The following is a 23,696-nucleotide window of genomic DNA, read 5'->3' on the forward strand; positions in this document are numbered from 1 at the left end:
AGCCTTTCACAGTATCATCGTTCTAGTAGATGGCGGACTTTATAAGCAGCTGGTCCGCCGCTGATAGTAAGTTTTAGCGACTATCACCCCAGATCTTAGCGAGAATAGTCCACCAGAATCTATTACTGGCTAATCCGTAACAGAATCTCTGTGAAACACGGGACAAAAACAGCAGCTAACTGCGCCTGAATAATTCAGAGCACATCTGGTCGAACGCCCGGAGTCCGTATGAGGCAGGGGTTGCTTGATTGAGTTTAGATACAAATCCGGCCTCCCCTAACTTAATCCTGTCTGGTTTGGTTCTAACACAATGCTTGACGAGGGCTCAGCGGAGCCGATCTGTGCAGCCAAAGCTGACGGACTGGCTCGAAACAGCACTGTCGGCGACTGGGGCCGAACCGTGCGCCAGGCAGTCCTGGCGCATACAGCGGTGTCGGTTCGGATTCAAATACGTCGCCGGGACCGAGCGGGCAGTGTGATGTGAGGCTCAGGTGTGTCTTCTGACATCTGAAAGGCAGAACCACACTGGGCTGCATTAGGACATGACCAGGACCGATCGGGCGGTATGGTGTGGGGTTCAGATGTGTTTTACATCTGGACGGCAGAACCACACTGGGCTGCATGACCGATTAGGACATGACCAGGACCGATCGGGCGGTATGGTGTGGGGTTCATATGTGTTTTACATCTGGACAGCAGAACCACACTGGGCTGCATGACCGATTAGGACATGACCAGGACCGATCGGGCGGTATGGTGTGAGGTTCAGGTGTGTTTTACATCTGGACGGCAGAACCACACTGGGCTGCATGACCGATTAGGACATGACCAGGACCGATCGGGCGGTATGGTGTGGAGTTCAGATGTGTTTTACATCTGGACAGCAGAACCACACTGGGCTGCATGACCGATTAGGACATGACCAGGACCGATCGGGCGGTATGGTGTGAGGTTCAGGTGTGTCTTACAGCTGGACAGCAGAACCACACTGGGCTGCATGACCGATTAGGACATGACCAGGACCGATCGGGCGGTACGGTGTGAGGTTCAGGCGTGTTTTACGTCTGAACAACAGAGCCACACTGGCTGCATGAACTGGGAGAGGTCGATGGTGACTGACATGCAGATATTTACCGTGCTAGTGTATGAACCAATTTTAAAATATGGCGTAAGCTTGCAACACGACTGAAGAAGTATAAAGCTCAAATAAAGGCAATTGGTTGGGAGAAAGTAAGCATGATGTACGAAGACGGAAGGGGACAGGAGTCGAGAAAAGCCAGAGCACAAAATAAGCAAGTAAAATTCCGAGTGTGAGAACATAAAAAGTAGAATCTGGAACAAACGAGCTAAGGAGGGAGGAAAGAGGACAACAGAAGCATCCAAGCAAACAGAGAGGGAGAGCGCGAGGGCGAGAGAGAGAGAGAGAGAGAGAGAGAGAGAGAGAGAGAGAGAGAGAGAGAGAGAGAGAGAGAGAGAGAGAGAGAGAGAGAGAGAGAGAGAGAGAGAACTAAGGAGGGAAGAGGGATCAGGTCTGGGGGTTTTTCTTCTAAGACGTCCAATATCTCCGCGACATAATCCCTTACAAGCTGGTTATTCCACGTCCGTCGTCCGGTTATTAGTTCTCTCACGGATGATTATTTCCCTTCGGCCGGCCCCACGATGTCATCCACCATCGCTTTGTTCCCTTCCATCTGTCGGCACACTCTTTTTCTGGCCGCGCATATCTCACGCAATATGTTCGCGGCTCCTAGTATCTTAATGCCTTGCCAATACCCCTCACTCCCTCCGCCACTCGATACACGACGCGTGAGAGGGGCGTCACGCGTTGTGACTATCATTATCCGGCGCCGGAGTCATGTGCGGTGTCGCTCCGCCGACCAGCGCTCTCCGCAGACGGCTGCCCGCCGGCCGGTGCCGGGGGCCGACGCACAATCAATGCTGAGGCGCGCGCCGCGGCCCTCCCCGCCGCTGTACGAGGGAGGACAGATGAGGTGCGTTCCGAGTGGAGCATGATACGCGGCGGGGGTGCCAGGGGGGAGGGGGGCACGTCAGACCGGGGCGGGACGCGGCAACAGTCGGTCGCAGCTGGCGCCGTCGACAAGCCCAAGCTAACCGCCGTATGTGGGAGTTCGGCACGCAAGATGCCGCGTCAGTTATGGCAGAATGCAGGGGTGACTTTTCGCGGGAGACAAACAGGCCCAGGGGCCTCCTCAGCAGATCTAGGAGGATCTGCACATTTTCCCTCGAATCTTACCCACTTGTGTATTCAAAAGAACCTCTTAATCATGCTTATGACATTGACTAAAACCACATCCCTTGGCCTGGTAGGACCTCCGGGCTTTCTAGCTTGGGCCCTCTTGGGTTGGCACGGATTCCTGTGTTTTCCATGGATCCTCCTACATATATCAACAGGCTCCGTTTGGATCATCTGGGGCTTCCTCGCTACCAGTAGGAACTGATGCTCGGTATCTAGCTTTGATCTAAGGAGGTCATAGGTTTCATACAAAATATAGGGCCTCCTGCAAGCCACATATTTTCTTCTGCAAACCTTACAGGTCTCCCCTTTCATTGTAAGCAATGTCCTGACTTGGCCACTCTGGGCCTCCTGTCATGCATCGAGCCTCTTCAGGTTTCAAGAGGGACAACAACACGTCTGCCACGTGGCAAGAAGCAAAGCGAGCGGCTGCCTCCTTATCCTGGCTCAATATGAAGAGGTCTAATGTGTAGAGGGTGGAGTCGCACATCGTGTAAACGATAACGCGGGACGCTCGCGGTCATCAGAATTATACCCGCCCTCCAATGGAATCTTGTTCTGAGAGGGAGGAGCCAGTGTGATATGCGCAGGATTGGCGCTTGAAACTTGGCTTCAGCAAACAGCGTCGCTTAAGCGTACATCTGCTTACACGAGTCGTATCAGTATGCATCTAGTTCGAAACTTCCGAAATTACGCCATATAAGTATATGTGGCACATATGGATGTAACTATGCACCACATGCATGTGCGTATACAAATGCATATCAGAGGGAGGGGCATGCATCACCACGACGCGAGAAATAATGGCTTAAAATACAACAGGCTCGTGCGAAGCTTCTTACACGATTCTGTTTTGAGTTGTTGGAAATGATTAACAACATCCAGCAGAATCCGTATAGCAAAGCGATCTTAGAATCGTTGCACTACCGCGCTGTTGTGCCTGATGAATGGATGCGTGCGCGGTTTCAATTTACAACGAACGGTTATTAATGGACGCATTGTGCATCGTTTGTGTACCAGTAGACTGGATTAGGAACTTTTTAAAGACGTAGAACTTTGCAATATTGTAAGCAGAAAGTTTCTCCCACTCTTCCGATCTATTTTCCGGGGGCGTAGCCTTCCATAGCGGCTTAACGGTCTTGTTTTCTCTACACACTCCTGATATCGACTTCTTCCTGTCTCTGCGACCGCCGCTGCTCCGCGCCGTCGCGCCGCCTCGATGTCAGCGTCGACGTTTCTCGTACAGCCGTCCTCGAGAATACCGCCCCGGCGACTCTCCTCTCCAGGCACCCTCTCTCCAGCCGTCCTCGAGAATACCGCCTCGGTGACTGTCCCCTACAGGCGCCCTCTCTCCAGCCGTCCTCGAGAATACCGCCCCGGCGACTGTCCCCTCCAGGCAGGCACCTCTCTCCAGCCGTCCTCGAGAATACCGCCTCGGCGACTGTCCCCTCCAGGCAGGCACCCTCTCTCCAGCCGTCCTCGAGAATACCGCCCCGGCGACTGTCCCCTCCAGGCGCCCTCTCTCCAGCCGTCCTCGAGAATACCGCCTCGGCGACTGTCCCCTCCAGGCGCCCTCTCTCCAGCCGTCCTCGAGAATACCGCCCCGGCGACTGTCCCCTCCAGGCGCCCTCTCTCCAGCCGTCCTCGAGAATACCGCCCCGGCGACTGTCCCCTACAGGCGCCCTCTCTCCAGCCGTCCTCGAGAATACCGCCCCGGCGACTGTCCCCTCCAGGCGCCCTCTCTCCAGCCGTCCTCGAGAATACCGCCCCGGCGACTGTCCCCTCCAGGCACCCTCTCTCCAGCCGTCCTCGCCCCGCCAGCTGTCTCTGTCCAGCCACCCTCGCCCCAGGGGCTGTCCCTCTCCAACTGCGCTCGCCCCAGTGGCTGCCCCTGTCCAGCTGCCCTCGCCCCCGTGGCTGCTCCTCTCCAACCGCCCTCGCCCCAGTGGCTGGCCGAGCGGCGGCCGACGAGCCCGCCCAACGGCCGGTCGGCAACGACGGGTCACGGCCGCCACTCGACGACGTTCTAACGCTCCGTCGACGGCCGGGCGCGTCGGGGCCGACGGTCGCCGACGAAGAGTGGTCAGGCCTGGCCTCGACAGGACTCAAATAACGGAGCATGGACGGAATGCTGGGGCTGGGGACAGGGTAGGGCAGGGCAGGGCGGGGCGGGCACAGGGGGCGGGGCGCGGCGGGGCAGGGGACAGGGACGAGGTGAGGCGAGGGACAGACGTGGTGGAAGCGGCGGTGGTGTCACACGCACGTCGACACAACTGCTGGTTCTAGCAGCGTGCGGGGGCAGCCGGCGAGCGACAGCCAGCGCGGCACGGTCGGTATTTCGAGGCCTTGTCAAAATAAACACGCAGCCGAGCGGACCCGGTTCGGGCAAACACTGCCGTCATCCCAGAGGATACGTCTGGATCTGTCCGTCGGCGTGTTTGGCCAATGGCACGGAATGATTTGAAACGCCATTTGAACGTGCACGGCTTGGAAGTCTCCGATTTCGTCTGCGCAGACCGCGACAGTCATGCTACATGAGCCGCGAAACGCCTTGTGAAAGAACAAAGTACGTCACAGGCTACGCCTGTCAGAACATAGAGCGCAAAAGCGTGATATGGTGAAATTTGCTTCGCTGCTCTTCGTTGAAATGCATAATGCAGGACCTTAGATTGGGCTACGCGCCACTTTATCATTCGGCGCGACAAGGATCAACCATTCCATATTACACAAATTACTGTCAAACTGCACAGCCCGTCAAACAAGAACCGGGATGCAGAGGAGCACCTGGCCGCTATGCCAGTCCCCTCTTGAACCCCCCCCCCCCCCCCATTCGTTCCGCCCGGAGGCCGTGGTGCAGGTGGCCTCGCGAGGGGGCATCACCGCGCTTGTGGCGCCGCCGCCCCTGCCGCCGCCCGCGCAGCGTGGTCGATGCGCTACCGTACCTGTCCGCCTTCGACGCCTCCGACTTGGAGGGACTGGCGCCGCTCCGGCCCGTCTTATACTGCGTCAGCGTGTTGGCCGTCACGTCTGGAGGAGCGGGGGGCATTCGTTAGCGGTGGTCGAAGCGCACACGATTACGCCCCGGGGCGCCGCCGTGTATCCAATTACCAATTATCAATTAAAGGGTTCGTCTGGCACAGAGTCAGCCGGTGGACTGGGCCGGCTGGCAGCGGGGATTGACGCAATCAGTGGGAACGGCCAGGGCTTCCCAGCGACCTTGCGGGCTGATACCGATGCCGGTGTCCGTGGGATCGCTACAGGGGGCTTCCGAGTCAGCTGATGACGACAAGACTGGACCCTGCGCCGCAGGACGGCCGCCAGTAAGGACCGCTGGGCGGCTCCAGCACGCCGCCCAGCGATGATCGCTGGGCGGCTGCAGCAGGCCCCCCAGCAAGGATCGCTGGGCGGCTCCAACTGACCGCCAGCGAGGATCGCTGGGTGGCTCCAGCAGGCTGCTCGGCAATCACCGAGTCGCATTTAAACCCCTCCCGAAAAAGATCAGGTCACGTAAAAAGAAAGCAGAGAGGATGAAGAACAGTGTCCCACCGTCGATACAGGACTTCGCCAACGCGCATGGGAACGGTCCGACCAGCCGTACAGACTGCGGACAAGAACAGAATGCTGCTGCGCGTCACAGTCACCGAACTCCAAGCTGAACAGCCTGTTAAACAACTTCAGTTGTTGTCGTCTAGATGAAGATTCCCGACGGCCAGGAAAACGTGTCATCCATTTTTTAAACTTGCAGCACGTTGTCGGGCAAAAACAGTCTTCAAAGCAGTTCACAATGTATTTTTTCCCCCTCGAACATATCGCGTTTGTTAACCTTAGTTTCACATGCTTTATGAGCCCATACTCTAACAGGGAACCAGCTTATCGCGTCATTAATACACGATTGTACAACGTTTTGTTGGTTTATGATTAGGTACCATACAAGTGCTTATAATCACAGGATAGTCATGTAACCATTCTTACTTCATGCATGGACGGGGATGGGTTGGGCAACGCAACGCAACCGTCGCGTTGCAACGTTGAAGGGGTTGATGGATGAACAGCGCAACGTTTCGCTCAGGTGTGGGGATGCAGATTATGCTACTTTTCACATGCCTAAAAAAGCGGATGCTGTTGGCTCCTTTTTTCACAAACATCACGCCGTCTTCATTTCGCGTATCTAGTTCAGTTTATTCTTGATTTCGCCCCCTTAGGGATCAAACGGTTGTTACCTTTGTGGGGGCACTACTCCGAGCAAAACGTGGCAGCTGGGGGGAGGGGGGCAGCATAACCAGAGCGGAACCAGCGGGGGGGGGGGGGGCGGGGAAGGAGTGAAAAGGCCAGGCAATCGTTTCGAATGCAGCTGATCTCCCACAAAATGAGCACATTTCTCACGCTTATCTTGTAGTGGCAGTGATCACCTACCTACACCAAAGCACCGGACGCACCGACGACGGCTGACGCACCCAAAAGACCCATGATCGGCGCCTCCATGAGCGCTCCGAACCTCCCCCAGCCGCCGCTCAGGAGAGTGTGACCTGACCCGGCTCCGGGTGACCTGTGACCTGACCCGGGCCCGGTCGGGCGGCCGGCGGCGGCGGGGTACCAACCCCTCCCGCGCCGCGCCGTCGGTCGGGCGGCGACGAACGGCGAACATCACGAGCCACCACCGCCCGGCCAATCTAATTAAAAGTTTACGGCCGGGCGGGGCCATAGGGTGACCGGAGATGGACGCCGTGAGGGACACCTGGCCGGCAGGCCGACGGCCGATCGACTGCCAAGGGCCGACGCTCATCACTAATGCAGGCCGCCGCGTCAGCTTTACGAGAGTGCCGTGCTTGCGGCGGCTGTAGCGCTGGCTACGGCGAGGCACGGCGCGGCCCGGCGCGGCGCGGCTCGGCGCGGTGCGATGCGGCGCGGCGCGGTGCAGTACGGTGCGGCACGGTGCGGTGCGGTGCGGTGCGGTGCGGTGCGGTGCGGCGCGGTGCGGTGCGGTGCGGTGCGGCGTGGGTGATGTGGCGTGTGAGGCCTCCCACGCAGCCGGAAAGGTTGGCCAGTGCCGGGCACGGCCGACGGAACGTGCCTCCCGGAAACGTGGGGTGTCTGGGGATGCACTGTGCTGTCTGGGGAGAAGCAACGCTGTCCGGACATACGCCCTGATAAGAAGGGCCCCCCCCCCCCCCCTTCGTCATGGGGACACCCACGCTGTCCCGACCTTTGTGCAGGCTTCGCGGTCATCGGATACAACCCAAGGCAGGTTGTAGTATGTTTGTCCTGGTTTGAAACACAACGCCGAGCCCAGCATGTTTCCCCAATTATTGCCGAAGTGGGCTAGTTTTGTCGTATCCAGACTACGACGCACGGGCCGTCATTAATGAGCGAGCTTGCCGATGGTCCACAGCGGTGCGTCGAATTGGGCCATCTGTCCCTCTGCCCTCACCCTGCCCCCTGCCCCCTGCCCCAGCTCTGCCCTACCTCACCCTCTTCCCAAACCCATCGTTGTTTGCCGGCGCCCGGTGTTTTTATGCCTGAGCTACGCGCCGCACCACTGTCCGCCAGATGAACACATGTAATCACTCTTAGAAGCCCATTCCGACGCGTTAAACAACAACAATCGCAAAAACGTCCGCTGGCACTCTGAGGCTGCCTGTTTCCGAGCTGGGCTGGACGGTGGGGGGCGACCTAAGCTGCTCAGTTCGGCATTGACGCACAGCCGCCCTCGCCCCGCGCGCGCGCGCGCCCACAATGCCGGGCGCGCCCAACGGAGCGTGACGTGGAGGTATAACAAGTGATGCGGAGGTGATCACGGGCCCGAGGGCCGCTCGTTTGTCCGCGGAGCTCGCGCACAAATGTCTGGCTCGGGCGCCTCGTTCAGGCCGTAAAGCCGGGCAGCCACGGAGCTGGAATTATAGGATAGGTCGGCTCTGCGAGTCTCTGGGACGCCCATGCTGCAGGTCGCACCGGATCGTGTACGCACCGGCTGCTGCTGGTTATGCTAAGGCCAAATGGGGGAGGGCCGCGGACTGAGGCGGCGCGTTCCTTGGGGAGGGGACCGGTGGCTTGATACGAGCCGCAACAGCACTGCAACAGCGACAGCAACTGTACTGCTGCAACACTGCTGCATCAGCACCGCACTGCACTCTGTTTTTATACCGTTACCCAAGAACAGGTAGCCAGGGGTAGCCCTCTACACCAGCGATGCAATGAACCGTACTTTAACACCAGAAAACTTAAAATCAAGCCGCGGCACTCCCACCTAGGAGGAGGAAACGAACGTAGAGAAGCAAACGAATAGGTGGTACAGAGCCGGCAAGAATTGTGTTATGTAATGGGCAAGGACAAATAATAGTTGAGAAGGCTTACAGTAGTGATAGCCAAAGTCAGCTAATGGCAGCCCACTAGAACAACCCAAAAGGCTACTAGCGTTCATCCACAGTGTTAGTAAGGGTTGTACAGTCACGCAAGTCGGAGGGACGGTTCACTGGTCATTTTCGTGCTGGGTTTTGAGCTGGATGTCCCGAGATTCCACCCAGCTGAGCGGAGCCCGTTCCTGTTGTTGCCGCTGCCGTTTTGACCACTGGCGATTCGACACCGCGCCGGCGACACTGCCGGATTGGCGAATATAGTCGGCGTGGTCAGACGCATCCCTGGCCGAGACCGAACGGTCAGCGTTGATCGCGCTTCGAGGCTCTGTCCCATAAAACTGGTCTATCTCTGCGCGGCATACGTTGTCGTCCATACGGAGGCGGTGAATTGGTGCCCGGCCAAGCTGGACCGCTCTGAAATGCTGATAGCATCGGCGGCGTACAATTTATGGCACATGAGAACGGTTTCTGGGCTGTAAAAGTGGCCGGGTTACGGGCGGCCGGCCGCACAAATACCGCCCGCCGAGACAGCCGCCCGATTTTCACAGGCAATAATCCTATGAGCGGGGACCTGGACTTTCGAATGACCGATGCTGCGCTTTGGTGTGCTGTTATTTATAAGGGCAGCGTAGCGACACGCGAGCGACCGTGGCATGGTCATGCTTGTGTTGTATAATAGCTGAGCGAATTATCAAAATGAAAACCACAATTCATGAGTGACCGGTGAAAGGATGCATACAACAACCGTATCTGGCCACGGCGCTGGGCTGCACTTGCATGCAACAACCAGCGGAAGTCATCCGTTCCCAGCCTGAAGGAGCCAGGGCACTCGGACTCCCAGCCCGGAAGCGCGATAATGCATCGCCGCGATTTCACACATGTGGGCAATTAAGCTATGACCCGCGGGCCGCCATCTCACTCGACCGCACGTGAACAATTAGTCCGATGCACGGTGCCCTTCTACCCCTCCCCTCTCCAGCCGACGCTATGGCACCTAAAACGGCTTGATACCTGTGGCGGCTCGCGTTGCCAGCCGATCAATGATGCGATTGAAACACGACGACCCCTCGCACCGCAGAGGTCTACCTGCGACAGTGTTTAGCGGACCGCTGGTGTTGGTGATCGCTAACCTGCAAATTACCAGCACCGTCCTGCAGCGCAGCGGCTGGCGTTCGACCTGTATCGTCGCTCCACATCGGGGGTAAAACCGCGTGCGATGCCACCCCGACGGATGGACAATGGACAATGGACGGATGGACACAGCGGCAGACCCAACATGGACGGGTGGTCGTCCGCGCGGACTCACGCGACACCGAACCCGGCCACGTGTCCGAGAAGGGAGACACTTTCGCTTGGGGGAACGGTGACATGGCGCTGCACGGTGCCATGCACAATTCCAGTATTGTCATTTGCGATGAAAGTTGGGACAGAAATTACCGAACAGCTTGGCGTACGTCTACAGCGTAATCACAGTATGCGCCACAAACAATACTCCTGGCGATGGGTGCCGCCAGCACCGCTCGCGCCGCGCCTGATCACTGACCTGAGGGGATGTACACGGAGCCGGACGGCGTGCGCGCCACGTACGTCTCCATGGCCTCGTCGTCGAGCGCCAGGCCGTGGCTGTGGCGGCCGTACAGGTGCGGCGTGGGCTCCTGGTACTCCTGGTACATGTCTGCCGCAGACAGGAGCAGCGTCAGAGCAGGCGCACTGCGTCGCCGAGAGGTCGACAGCTGCTGCTAAGGTGCGGCCTTAGAGCACGCTTTTTAATCAAAGCACGCGACGTCATGGAGTGAGTCGTGCTAATTGGACAGTATGCATTTCATAACACTCGCACATTGTATGCACATGGGTGCATATCATAAATAAGGCATTCGTTTTGTACAATGAGAGACAGGTGACGGACTGGTCATGGGTTTCATGTACCGTGCAGATCCCGCTGAGGCCCCGCCCTCCGGCAGCATGTGTTAAGGCGCGCGCCCTCTCTCCTCCCCACTCTTCACAGTGCAGCCCCGTCGAGACCATGGCGGTGGATCGATGCGGCGATGGCTGGTCCAAAAACCAGACCTCACTGCTCCGCTCAAATTGGCAGGCTTGATTGAACGTTAGGCAGGATGATTGTCCCCCCCTGATAAGAAATTATGGTGACTTGCAATTTAGCGCGCCAGACAAGCTGTAAGGCGTTTGCGACACCGTTACATCGTGTATCCCTAAAAATGCTCTGAGCGATGACACAAAAAAGCGGTGGTAATGCGCCTAATGATGCGTAAAGAGACCTTATTTATAATTCCTGGAGCCTTTCAACTGACAGCTGTAAAGCTGTGTGAGGAAACCATTACACATCACAGCACTAAGATGCATGGTAATGCACATTCCAAAGAACATTGCAAATGCATCCATATTTCAAAGACTTGCCGATGTGAGCCATTCTGTCGGAAAAATTCCATACAACCGAGGAAACGTGCTCTCGAATACACCTGACTTTGTATCCAAATACCCACGCAGCATACGGCGCACTGTGTCCGCCCTTTATTCGTGCCCGTTGCAGCCGGTGCGTGGCAGCCGGGGTCTCCCATCTGCTGGAGCACGGGAGCGTTATCCGAGAGTGCAGGCCATGCTTCCGGCGCCGCATCAGCGTATGCAAACAACGCAGTTGATGTGAATACAAACAGCCCTTGATGTTTAATTTTTGGGCCGAATCTCGGCAAAACAAGCGTTGGTCGGCGGCTGAACAGGGTCGCGTCGTACTCGACCGTCCTCTTGCAGCCAGCTCTGCCGACTGGGACGGAGCGGGGAGGGGAGAGAGAGAGAGAGAGAGAGAGAGAGAGAGAGAGAGAGAGAGAGAGAGGGAGAGAGAGAGAGAGAGAGAGAGAAGAGAGAGAGAGAGAGAGAGAGAGAGAGAGAGGAGAGAGAGAGAGAGAGAGAGAAAGAGGGATAGGGAGAGGGAGAGAGAGTGGGGGGGGGTGTAAGGAGAGCACAAGTGGAAAAGAGAGGACGCAGATAGAAAGAAATATAGCGAAGGAGTGAGTGTGAAACACATGGAAGAGGAAGGGCAGGCAAGACAGATATTCCAGTAACTGAAGCCAGGATGACGTCCCAGTGTGTAGAGGAGACCGACCAAGTGATCGAACGGCCTTTGAGAGCAGAGTATGCTGCATCTTCGAGCTGCTCTGAACTGGATACTACAGGCATAGAACTGGAGGAGCGTGGTTTTTAACTGTGTATATCTGAATCCTACTTAAAACGTGGCTGTTGAAACAATCATACAAGGGACACTCATGACTCGAGCATGACTAGGCAAAAAAGTACCGAACCAGTAAGCAGGATAATAATGAATATTTTTTTTGCACAGAGCTAACACACTGACCTACAACCAAAAATAGCTCATTTATGCCGACGGTTGCCTCGCACTCGCTGGCTTTGTGCCTGCCTTCGCAGGGATTCAACCGCGTAACAGTTGAATTCTCGCGAAGGTAACCGCTCAGACAGGGGCCACTTTGGGCAGTAGAAAAAATGTTTTGGCGTCAAGCCGTTGGTAGTGGGCATGACATACGATGGTATAAAGCCCGACACATGCGGAGCGCGTCAGCTGGTGCAGGGGTCCAACCGCTAAAAGTTGCATGGATAGGACTCATAATACACGCGGTGAGAAACTTAAGTTATAGGTGGTCATTATACCTTACACAGGCAGATGGATCGGATACAGCAGGTCAAATGCAAAGGTAAACTACGGAAAAGGCACGAAGACCGTGGAAGATAAGAGAAGATGAATGCCCCGGTAGTCACAAGCAGATTTGAATGCACGCCAATAGCAAATGCTAGATATATGTGTCTGTATTAGCGTACAGGAGGTGGGGTGAAGGGAACAAGAAGGCACGAATGGAGCGCTTGAAAGCGCAGGTGAGCCGCACGACTGTCACTGACTGTTCATCAGGGGCGTGGCGCGGTGGGCGGGGATCCAGCGGGTCCAGGCCAGGGGTATCGGCACTGGGAGGGATCCAGCGGGTCCGCGCCAGGGGTGTCGGCGCCGGGAGGGGCCTAGCGGGATCCAGGCCAGGAGCGTCGGCGCCACGTGGATCCAATGGACTCGGGGAAAGGGAGTCAGCGCCTGGGAGGGACCCAGTGGGTCCGGACCAGTGGTGTCAGCGCCGCGGAGGGATTCAGCGGACCCGGGCCAGGGATGTCGGCGCCGGGGAGGGGTCCAGCGGACCAGGGCCGGGGATGTCGGCGTCGCTGATCGATGGCGGCCGCGTCGTCTCGGCCGCACTCATCCGTCATCCAGTCACCGCCTCACCAGGCCGCCGCCGAAACTCGGCCCAAAGTCGGCGTCGACACGCGCTCTAACCCCGCCGCCAGCACCGCACCGGCCGGCTGTCAGCGGCGGCGGCGGCGGCGGCGACACCGGAGCCCGGCGGGTGGCTCCCGACGGGGGCGGTCACGCATGCCGCGCCTCCCGCGCCTGTCACTAGGGTGTGGCGGCGCGCCGCCATTCGTCTTCCGGCCGCGCCGCTGCGGGCGGCGGCAGACGGGGCGTGAGGCAGGCGGTCGACGCTGCGGCGGGGCGCGCCGCGCCGCGAAAGTTTTTGCGCGCGTCGGACGTGCTCCGCTCAGGATTTCCCACCCGCTGCAGATTCCAGCGGCGCGCTGAGGCCGCTGTCGCGCGGCACGGTCGGCATGGCGTCGGAAATGGACGGCCCGGCGGGCGGCATGCGACTTTCAATTAGGGTGGGGTCATTGCATTGTCAGGCACTCGGCCGGCCTCGGCGCTTGACGTGACAGCCCGGGCGGGCGCGTTGCGACGAGCGGAGGGCGGCCTCGCCGTCAGGCGGGGCAGCTCGCCGCACTGCCGCACTCTCGGTCAAATGCCGCCCGCCGAAACGCGTCCCGCCGGCGGACGCAACGATCCAGGCGGCGCCGGAAAAGGGTCAATCGTGTGAGAGCATTGGTGCGGCGCGCGCGCCCATTCGGCAGGCAGCATCCGGTAAATTTATTCATGAGGTCCGCTGGCGGGCAGCAGCCACCCCACGCCTAACAACAAATTGTTGCCATTTACGCCGGCGTCAGGGGTGGCCTGCGTACAATGGCCGTCCGTACACTCTGAAAGGTGTCATTGTGCGGCGCCGTCAATTAGGCGCGGCACCCTTTGGCGGCGGCCGGACGCCTGTTTTGCTCAGATAAAGCAGACACGAGTGCAGCGAGGGTCGCTGTCACAACAGACGGGCGCGGCAGGCAGCCTCGGGCAGCGGCTCGGCAGCCGACCGCCCTGCCAGCAGACGGAGCCAGCCAGGCAGATCTGGCTGGCTTCGTCGGACGACGCATCAGGAGTCCAGGCCGCTAAGCTGCCAGCCGAATCCCACAGCCAACGACCGAGCCACGACTGAGGCGGCCAAATCGCTCTAGATCTCATGTTCACGGTGGCGAAATTTCTCACCAGGTTTGACCGGTAAACTACAACGGATGTCTCTGGACAACCCGACAGTTTAGGAGAGAGACGAACATACACATAAGAAGTGAGTGGACAGGCACGTTAGGCAAGCGTTCAAATCAGCATGCAAGCGTTCAACTTTAACAGATTCCTTCTTCCGACAGGTAAGTAGTCATGAAGTCTACAGACCATGCCTACAGCCTACGTCAGGCATACAGATATCCCCTCCCACAGACATATCCCTCAGACAGCCGACGGGCCCCACTGAACGGTCGGCTCCAGCGCGGGCGACAAAAACTTGGCGAGGCGGCGCCGGGCCAGCCGGCTGACAGATGTCCTCTGACAGGTCCGGGGACGAGATTGGCCGACGGCACAACCGCCGAACAGGTGAGCGACGCCGCCTTTTTGCCGCCGCCTTCCCACGGCGCTCTGGCGCGGCTGTTTTCGCAGCGGCCCGCCGCCGTCGTCGCTGAGAGGGGATGAGCGGCGTCGAGTGGAGGCGGGGAGGGAGGCCGGGGTGGCGCGGCGACCCCTGCTCCGAGCGGCGGCGGCCGGCCGCGGCCGCGCTGACGTCAGAGAGCGACACGCCGCCGGCACATCTGAACTCATCGCCGACATAAATATTTATAGGTTGGGCTGACGGCGATCTGGAACAGTGGGCAGCGACGCCCGCCAGGGGTGTCCACCGAACGCCAAAGCTCTCCCCCGCCCCATCCTCTCTCTTTGACTGTGTCTGCGTGTTTTGCACTCATCCTCTGCCTCGTTCTCGCTTCCCTCTCTGTCTTGTGTTTCTCTCTCTCTCTCCGTGCTCCCTGGCTCCAGCCCGGCTCCAGCCCCCAACCTGTCAGCCGGCGTCGTCCGTGACAAAACACAGCCCGGCACGCTGGTGCAAACCCGCGCCGATAACGCCGGGTCGTGATCCCAGTCAGGGCCAAAGCTGCACCAGGGTACAGCGGTGGGCCAGGAGGGTATACCGCTGACGCCGGCTGCGGCAGCGTCATGCGCATTCTGTGGAGCACCGCTGAGGTGGGCCCGGTACACGGCATGCGCGCCTCCTGTGGACTGCTTGGCGCACGGCTGTTGTTGGCTGCCCTGTCCTGGTCGTTCGTCCTGCTGGTGGCACCTGGTTAGCAGCCTGGTCCCTTGTTTCATCACGTGGGTTCGACTGCCAACTTGGGGGACAATTTTACCCGCAAGGAATGGAAAAGCTTGCCACGGGAAGTCGTGTCATGAGTTTGCTAGCACGACTTAACATCCCTAACAAGTTCGACTAACAGACTGGGATAGTTCGCGGCGCTTGCGTAGCGGGATTAGTCGCGCACGCAACAAGCTACACTTTTACGGAGACTGTGATCCCAGCGGCACTCGGGTAACCAATTCATGGGACTTTTTAAGGACCGGAGATGCTCGGTTCACCGCTTTTATACAAGCCACGCTGCCTGAGCCCGGCACTGGGCACGCGGTGCTCCCCCAGTGCTGGGTACTCACCACGCCCCCGGTTTGGCCAAGGCGGCTGGAGCCGCACGACCGGGTGCAGCCATTAGCCGGGAAGCACGGCCGCTCCATCAGAGCCGCGCGCCGCCGCTCGTGTCAACACTACCCGGACGCCGGTCCTGCAAGACGCCAGCGGCGAGCAGGGTGCAGGTCGGAATTGTGGTCCGGCCTGGTCTGACCTCGTCTGATCTAGTCTAGTCTAGTCTGGTCTAGTCTAGTATAGTCCAGTCCATCCCAGTTTAGTCTAGTCTAATCTAGTCTAGTCTAGTCTGGTCTGGTCTGGTCTGGTCTGATCCGATCTGATCTGATCTGATTCTGTCTGATCTAGTCCGGACTGGTTGGATCTGTGCCAGCTTGATGTCACGGTGGCGCCGGCTCGCTCCGATTGCCGCCGCCGTATCGTGGCTCAGACCGAGTCGGGCCGGCACGTGGTCAAGGCCACCCAAACACTGGGCGCCATCAATCGCTGTGCATGCGACGCCGCCATCTGTTGCCGCGCCGGTCGGTAAGTAAGCCATAATTACGGACAAATTCGGCAGGACGCCAGGTTTGACAGGGGACTAACTGCGCTAATTTATCACCGGATCGCGGCCGCTGGGCCATTGCGCTGGCGGCGTGCTTCATCAGGCCGCCTGGATGGCTCCGTCGGCGCCACCTGCCAGGCCGGCCTCCAGACGCCGGTGGCCGCCGACCTGCGACACCAGGCTCAGGCCTGCGCGCCTGGCACGACACGTGACCCAGGAAGCCGCGGCAGGACGGAGGCGTGGCCGATCTATAGAAGATATGCGGGGCGGAGAATGAGGGAGCATGCAATTTACTGGGTTACTTTACTATCTTATGAAAGGACTGGTGGCAAACTGAGCTTGCCTTGACGAACACTTACCCGCCTTTCCTTTTTTCTCACGACACCAGCCCGCGCCCCCGTACCCAGCGCCGCCCGCCACGGGCAGCGGAGGGTCACCCAAAGCGTCCCGTCACACGCGCGGCGCTCTCCCACCGCCGACAGGGTGGCGCTGGGCGGCGGCAAAAGCCGACCAGCTCCGGCTGAAGGCCAGGAGCGCGGTGCGCTGCCCACGAGTGATGTGGCGCCGCGGCCGCCCGTGTGGCTGCGGCTTCCGCCGGCCGTGGACTTTGCGCGCGGAAGGCTGGCTCCGAAGGAAACAGGCGCGAATATCTGGAGCTGCGTCCGGCCGGCCACGCAGACGAAAAATTGGCCGGCGGCAGCCCGTCCGCTGGATCTGCCGGAGGCGGGGAGGGGGAGGGGGCCGGCGGCCGCTGCGTCCGGCGCGCAGCGCCGAGGCCGCCGCCGGCTGCGGCCATTAATTTCGGACATGGCGGCTCCAGACAGCGACAGAGAAGAACGCCTGCTCCGAGACGGAAACAAGCCGCGGCCGGCGTGTCGGCCGGACGGGCGGCGGCTGCTGCCGGCACGCGTGGCGGCACGAGAGGCGGCGCGGGCCGCGTCTGCACGTGACCTGCAGCCACGAGCGGGCTGCAGGCCCGGCCCCACCAGCCGCGCACTCGGCGGGAGAGGCGGACCGACTGAGAACGCGGCAGCCAACTCCAGTCAGGTCACAAGACGACGCTGGAGCAGGGCAGCGTGGCGAAACAAGCGCACTGTCGGTCCAGGACAACTCGGGTCACATAGCGTTGCGTGTGATCACACAATGCTATGCCCCTAAGTCAGCATCCATGACAAGAACGGGCGTTATTTGAAGTACGAATCATATGGATGGGTGGCTGCACGTCTGAGTATTGTCACGACAGGTGCTGACGTGGCAGTGACATCAAATTCACGGGTAAGCCGCCCCGACAGGGTGACAAAACTGCAAGACAAACACTGTCACGATGGATGATGACAGTGGAGTGGCATAAAATTCATCCACACGCCGACTTGACAGGGGAGCAAAACTGCATGAGAAACTGCGTAAGTTTCACTACGAGGCAAAACCAGCAATACGTCTGCCACTGAACGCCGGTGTCTGACTCCGGCCTGCATGCAGCAATAACTCGTGTGTTAGCAGCGGAACATGTTACCAGCGACGTTTATGCATGCATTTAACGAGCGCCGACCGTGAGCGGCACACAGATGAGCCGATGCCCTCGCCAGACCACATCCGCCGCACGTGAGAGGACTGGGGGCGGCATCCCGTCTCCAGGCTGGACACGTCATAACCGCACAATGGACGCGGTGACCAGCGCAGCGAGCCCACGTGTCACCGCCGCTTCCTACGACGACCACCGCGACGGTGATTATTCCGACCACAGAGCAGCGGAGATGACGTGACCCGCACATCAGTCAGCAGCGCCTGTGGCGGCCACAGTCGGCCGAGCACGGCAGCCGTGTCCGGCACAGTGGACAATGACGCAGCCCACAAATCAGTTAGCAGCGCATGTGGCGGCCATAGTGGACCGGACACGGCAGCCGTGACCGGCACAGTGGACAATGACGCAGCCCACACATCAGTCAGCAGCGCCTGTGGCGGCCACAGTGGACCGGACACAGCAGCCGTGTCTGGCACAGCGGAGGCAGGTGCCGTTTGGCAGGTGATGCCCACAGCCGCTTGGTCACTGACTGAGTGGTCGGTGATTCAGAAGAAGTCTGGGCTCACAACCAGAGATCACCTGACAAAACCATGATGCTGTGCTTAAGCTGTCATTGAGAGCACCTCTCAATGACAGCATTTTCCCTTCGTTCACGCTAATGCTATCGTTAGCAGTGATAGGTCGCAAGCTGGCTTCGACACAAACAAATTCAGCAAAATAATGCCTAGGGAATATTCGCTATCGCAATTTGCTTCGCGACCTGTTAATGAGAGCGACCTGTGACGGATTGTAAGGACAAAGGTCATCAGCGACGGTCTTTCTTGTTGTAGTGATAGCCTATGGAAGCCGGTGATCGCGAGTGCAGTGTAGCAGTCGGCGTGTTGTAGTGATAGCCTATGAAAGCCGGTGATCGCGAGTGCGGTGTAGCAGTCGGCGTGTTGTAGTGATAGCCTATGAAAGCCGGTGAGCGCGAGTGCGGTGTAGCAGTCGGCGTGTTGTAGTGATAGCCTATGGAAGCCGGTGATCGCGAGTGCGGTGTAGCAGTCGGCGTGTTGTAGTGATAGCCTATGAAAGCCGGTGATCGCGAGTGCGGTGTAGGCAGTCGTCGTGTTGTAGTGATAGCCTATGAAAGTCTGGTGATCGCGAGTGCGGTGTAGCAGTCGGCGTGTTGTAGGTGATAGCCTATGAAAGCCGGTGATCGCGAGTGCGGTGTAGCAGGCGGCGTGTTGTAGTGATAGCCTATGGGAAGCCGGTGATCGCGAGGTGCCGGTGTAAGCAGTCGGCGTTCGTTGTAAGTGATAGCCTAATGAAAGCCGGGGATCGCGAGTGGCGGTGTAGCAGTCGGCGGTGTTGTAGTGATTAGCCTATGAGAAGCCGGTGATTCGCGAGTGGCGGTGTGTAGCAGTCGGCGTGTTGTAGTGATAGCCTATGGAAGCCGGTGATCGCGAGTGCGGTGTAGCAGTCGGCGTGTTGTAGTGATAGCCTATGAAAGCCGGTGATCGCGAGTGCGGTGTAGCAGTCGGCGTGTTGTAGTGATAGCCTATGGAAGCCGGTGATCGCGAGTGCGGCGTAGCAGTCGGCGTCTGTCTGCGCTTCGCTTTTTAATCAGAGTCGGGGATTGCAGCTTCAACTCCTGGGTAAGCAGAACTTGGCCTACATGCCAACTACCGTGAAATGTACCAGTGGACAAGAAACGGTCCTGAAAGCGAGACAATAACGCGCATCGATCGGAGCTTGGCGCCTTAAGAGCAAGCGGCCACGAAGGCGTCAGTGTGATTTCCCCATCAGCACCGGCGGAGTGCCTGGTGACGGTGGAGGGCCGGCCTGGGCGTCATCGACGACAAAGGCCGGCTCGGCTTCTCGGCTCTGTAGCCGTTTGCCATGCTCGGCTCCAACTCCCCAAGAGTATCGCACATCGGAGCAATCTTTGAACGACCAATCTGGCAGCGCGGTGGGGGAGGGGAGCAGGCGCGCCGACAAGTCCCCACATTGGAACGTTCTGCGCGAAGCAACTGCCTCTCGGAAACAGCGTCAGATCATCCGAGGCCCCGCCGGTTCCGACCAAGTCATGCCACCCCATACGAAGCCGACGTGACTCCTGTGCGAATGGCCTGATTTGGGAGGTTCAGACCGTGTGACGGCCCCGATCGGTACGGCCCCTGATCGGCCGCCCCGCGCCGGAGCACTGCGTATTGCTGAGAGTTCCGGCGGCGCTGGGTGATTCATGCGCAGCACTGACAGCGCGTGCCATTTCAACGCTAAACAGCGCTCCGGCATTGGGCAGATTGCACGGCGATCCATCAGGGCGCGACCCAGCGGATCGGCAGGGCGCGGACACTATCGACACGCATCGATCCAATGTCAGGAGGTTCGGCAGGGCCCAGCCTGCGCGTGCCGAGTCATTTCGGCCCAGCGGCGAGACTCATTCGATTAATCAAACGTCCCGAAATCTGGCTCAATACATCGCCGGGCCGTCGAGCGGCATCCAATCCATCTCTACATGAAATGGAAATGGACAGCCTGAAAAGATACACACCGTTCTGATCTTGGCGAAATGGAGTGGTCTCCAGGGAGTGTGGACCGTTCGATTGGCCCGGATCAGATCCGGTTCAGCCCGAGAAACCATGGGGCGTTGACGCCCGACCCGCCGCCGGCGCATCCAGATTGGTTCGAGTCAGGCAGGTTGACGGAGTTGGTCTCAGACAGCTAGCAGCCGACGGACTGTCATTGTGAGCCAAGCTTGCTAGCCGGGGGCAGCTCATCTTTGACAGACCCACCCATCCCGACGCCACGCAGGCCAAATGACTCACTGAACCCAGACAGACCCGCAAACCCACCAACTTTACCCAGAAACTTACCCCAGAGTGGGAAACGCCCACAGACAAACAACCCATTTCAGGACCAGGCCAATCCCACAGACCAGCAGACCCGCCTCCGGATCAGACGGACCCACAGACAAACCGACTCGCCTCTGGATCAGGCGGACCCACAGACCAGCCGAACCGCCTCAGGATCAGGCGGACCCACAGACTAGTCGACCAGCCTGTGGATGGGGCGGCTTCACCGACTGGCCACCGCACCTCAGGACGGACGGCTTCACCGACTGGCCACCGCACCTCAGGACGGACGGCTTCACCGACTGATCGCCACAGTTCGGAAGCAGACTGGCTGTGGCCACAGCCGGCCGTCAGCGCGTCGGGCGTCCCCGATTACTGGCCATTCTGGACAGTCGAACCCCAGATACCGGAACAGGGCAGGTCGCTTGATCGTGGCAAGTACCGCCCCACCTTCCAAAGTCATGGCGTGCGGCAGTGCGACCTCCGACCCCGGGTTCTGCCCGGCCGCGGCGGCAATGTAAAGCTGCGCTGGCGCGGCGTGAGCGCGTGTTGGCGCTGATTCAGCACCGGCAGCTGCCAGTCCGGCCGGGCCCGTCTGAGTGACGCGCGCCGCCACGAATGATTGCTGATCACGCCAGCGCAGGATCAGGCCAGGGCCGCGGCCCCCCCCCCCCCCCCCCCGCCCCCTTCAGGCTGTGGTCTACGGGAGACGGACCGGAGCGAAGCACGGAAGGACTAGTCTGTCCGAAATACAAGGCCGCGACCCTACCTCCATTTCACCGCATGCGTTGCATTGTGACACCCCAACGCGCGTGGGGTATCGCTTAGCCATGCAGCGCTTCTACTGCATCTAATCGCGGAAATTGTGTAGCGAAGAAGGTACTGCACTTCTCACGACGAAGCGGCCATTGCACCTACAAGGGGGGGGGGGGGGGATAACACCGTAGGCCAACCATACACTGGCACGGAGCATCAGAAGGTCGCGGTGGCCGCAACACAGCCATCGGGCGGCGGCTAGGCGTGCGGCATTGGTCCCTCTGTGAGGACCCTCCGCTGAGTTATGTGCCGCATTACGCCGAGTAACAGAAAAGGCTTCTGTCGTTAGCACACGTTTGCAGTTAGTTAGAGCCGGTGGTCACGCGACCCGGCCGGCCGCCAGCAGAGCAGGTGGGCACCCCTCCCTCACCTCGCGCCGGCACCCGGCGTGCTCTTCAGCTGGTCAGCAGCCTGCACCCAGTCCGATCAACACAGACGTCTGCACCCGGCCTGACCGGCACCCGCCCCCAGTCCGACCGACACAGACGCCTGCACCCGGACTGGCCGGCACCCGCCCCCGTCTGCACCCGGCCAAGGCGGCAACCGTCGCCATCTGCACCCGGCCTAGGCGGCACCCGTCGCCGTCTGCACCCGGACTGGCCGGCACCCGTCCCCGTCTGCACCCGGCCTAGGCGGCACCCGTCGCCATCTGCACCCGGTCTGGCCGGCACCCGTCGCCGTCTGCACCCGGTCTTACAGGCATAACGGGTGTGACAGAACAAACTTGGACGGATGGACCCGTGGTGCTGGTGCCTCGTCATCCCACATGCGTTCATCTCCCGTGCACTCGCAATGAGGCGGAGATGCATTGTGACACTTCCCACTATTTTGATGATTAAGAGACACCGCAAGCTGCTACACATTTCTATCATTATATACCCTCTATCACTTTTGTGTGAAAATAAAGGATGATTGCAGGGTGCTGCTACCTACCTTTATATTGACCAACGTCGTCGGAAATTACCGACGTTTCCTGCCCTCTTCTCCCCACCCACCGCATCTCTCTCTCTCTCTCTCTCTCTCTCTCTCTCTCTCTCTCTCTCTCTCTCTCTCTCTCTCTCTCTCTCTCTCTCTCTCTCTCTCTCTCTCTCTCTCTCTCTCTCTCTCTCTCTCTCTCTCTCTCTCTCTCTCTCTCTCTCTCTCTCTCTCTCTCTCTCTCTCTCTCTCTCTCTCTCTCTCTCTCTCTCTCTCTCTCTCTCTCTCTCTCTCTCTCTCTCTCTCCAATTCTTTGTTTCCTCTCCCCTCTTTCTGTCCATCCGTTCCACTCTGTCCCTCTCATCAACTCTGTCCGCTGGCTTTCACTTATTACAAGCGGCAAGCTTAACAGAGGAAAGTTCCGGTGCAGCATTTCTGTAATTTCAGTGAAAAGTGTCGAACTGATCAATGACAAACCAAGTCCTGTTCAGCAATTCGTTTGCATCATTTTATTAAGTTGCACTATGTCGTCGAAGGTTAAATAAATTTCACACCGCTGTCTTGTGAGGCACATTTTTCCTCAAAACTGTTAGACGTCATTTGCACTGTATATTTGTGCTTGCAAAAGCTCAAAACTTGAATAAAAGGTCCAGGCAACCTTGACCCGCCTGCTTAATCCCTGTTCAAAGAGCTGTGACGTTACCTGACAGATCACATATCTGCTGAGTAAATGACGATGGCGATAAGAAGTAAAAGAGTACCAGACGGTGCATTTACGGTTATCACGGTTATCAGCCTTCATGCCGACTCCAGATAATTTCATATAGTGTTGCGCTCTCTCCACTCACCGTTTTCGTCCAAGTTATCGGCCCACATCAGTGAGAACTCTTCCGATGCATTATGAGTCATTATCCATGAACACTCTCACAGGCCCACTCCATAACAACGTCACTTGTCAGTGCATTGTTCCCGCGGGCGCCACTGTCTTCGGCGTTTCCAGTCCCCGGTCCCGAGAACCGGTGCTGCCCGGCCGAGGTGCCTCCACTTGGTCAGTGTCCGTCGCTTGCCAAGCCGCCACACTCAGTCGCGACAGTCGCTGTCACCCAGCCATTGGGCCGCCCGACCGAGTGCAGCGCTGCGCGCACCAGCAGCGGCCCTCCCCCTCCGCCGGTCGTCACTCCACTGTCGTCAGTGCCGCCGCCGCCGCCGCCGCCACCGCCGCCACCTGCCGCCGCCGGGGCGAGTCAGCTGACTGGCCCGCTCGATACGGGCGGCGAAGGTGGAGTCATGCGGCGCAGTCTACACGGCCGCTGCGCGGAGACTGCGACGCGGCACAGGCTGCAAACAGCGAGCGCTGGCCGCGGCCGGACCGTGAAATCATCCGCGCACAGCCGAGGGAGAGGGTATAATGCTCTTATCTCGGCGCCACTCAGCGGAGAATTAACTTTTGTCGCCGCTGAATCCGCGCTAAGACAGATGGGGCTGACGGGAGGGGGTGCAAAAACCCTGCCGCCACAGATACGGGCCCGATTCATCAGCTCTCCAACAATGCCTGG

The 23,696-nt window shown here is 59.1% G+C and overlaps 1 protein-coding gene across 1 annotated transcript in view; it reads right to left on the minus strand.

The window, feature by feature from the left end:
- Window positions 1–23,312, minus strand: part of LOC119092285 (proteoglycan 4) — a gene marked incomplete in the record, with an annotated part of 37,414 nt that extends 14,102 nt beyond the window's left edge. The window contains 3 exon segments of the mRNA XM_037215256.1: window positions 5,197–5,281; window positions 10,151–10,282; window positions 22,989–23,312. Coding sequence (XP_037071151.1) covers window positions 5,197–5,281; window positions 10,151–10,282; window positions 22,989–23,049 — 278 coding nt within the window.
- Between the last annotated feature and the right edge of the window lie 384 nt (window positions 23,313–23,696).

Source organism: Pollicipes pollicipes, unplaced genomic scaffold (assembly GCF_011947565.3).
Source record: "Pollicipes pollicipes isolate AB1234 unplaced genomic scaffold, Ppol_2.1 Scaffold_3447;HRSCAF=4054_pilon_pilon_pilon, whole genome shotgun sequence".
NCBI classification, from domain to species: domain Eukaryota; kingdom Metazoa; phylum Arthropoda; class Thecostraca; order Pollicipedomorpha; family Pollicipedidae; genus Pollicipes; species Pollicipes pollicipes.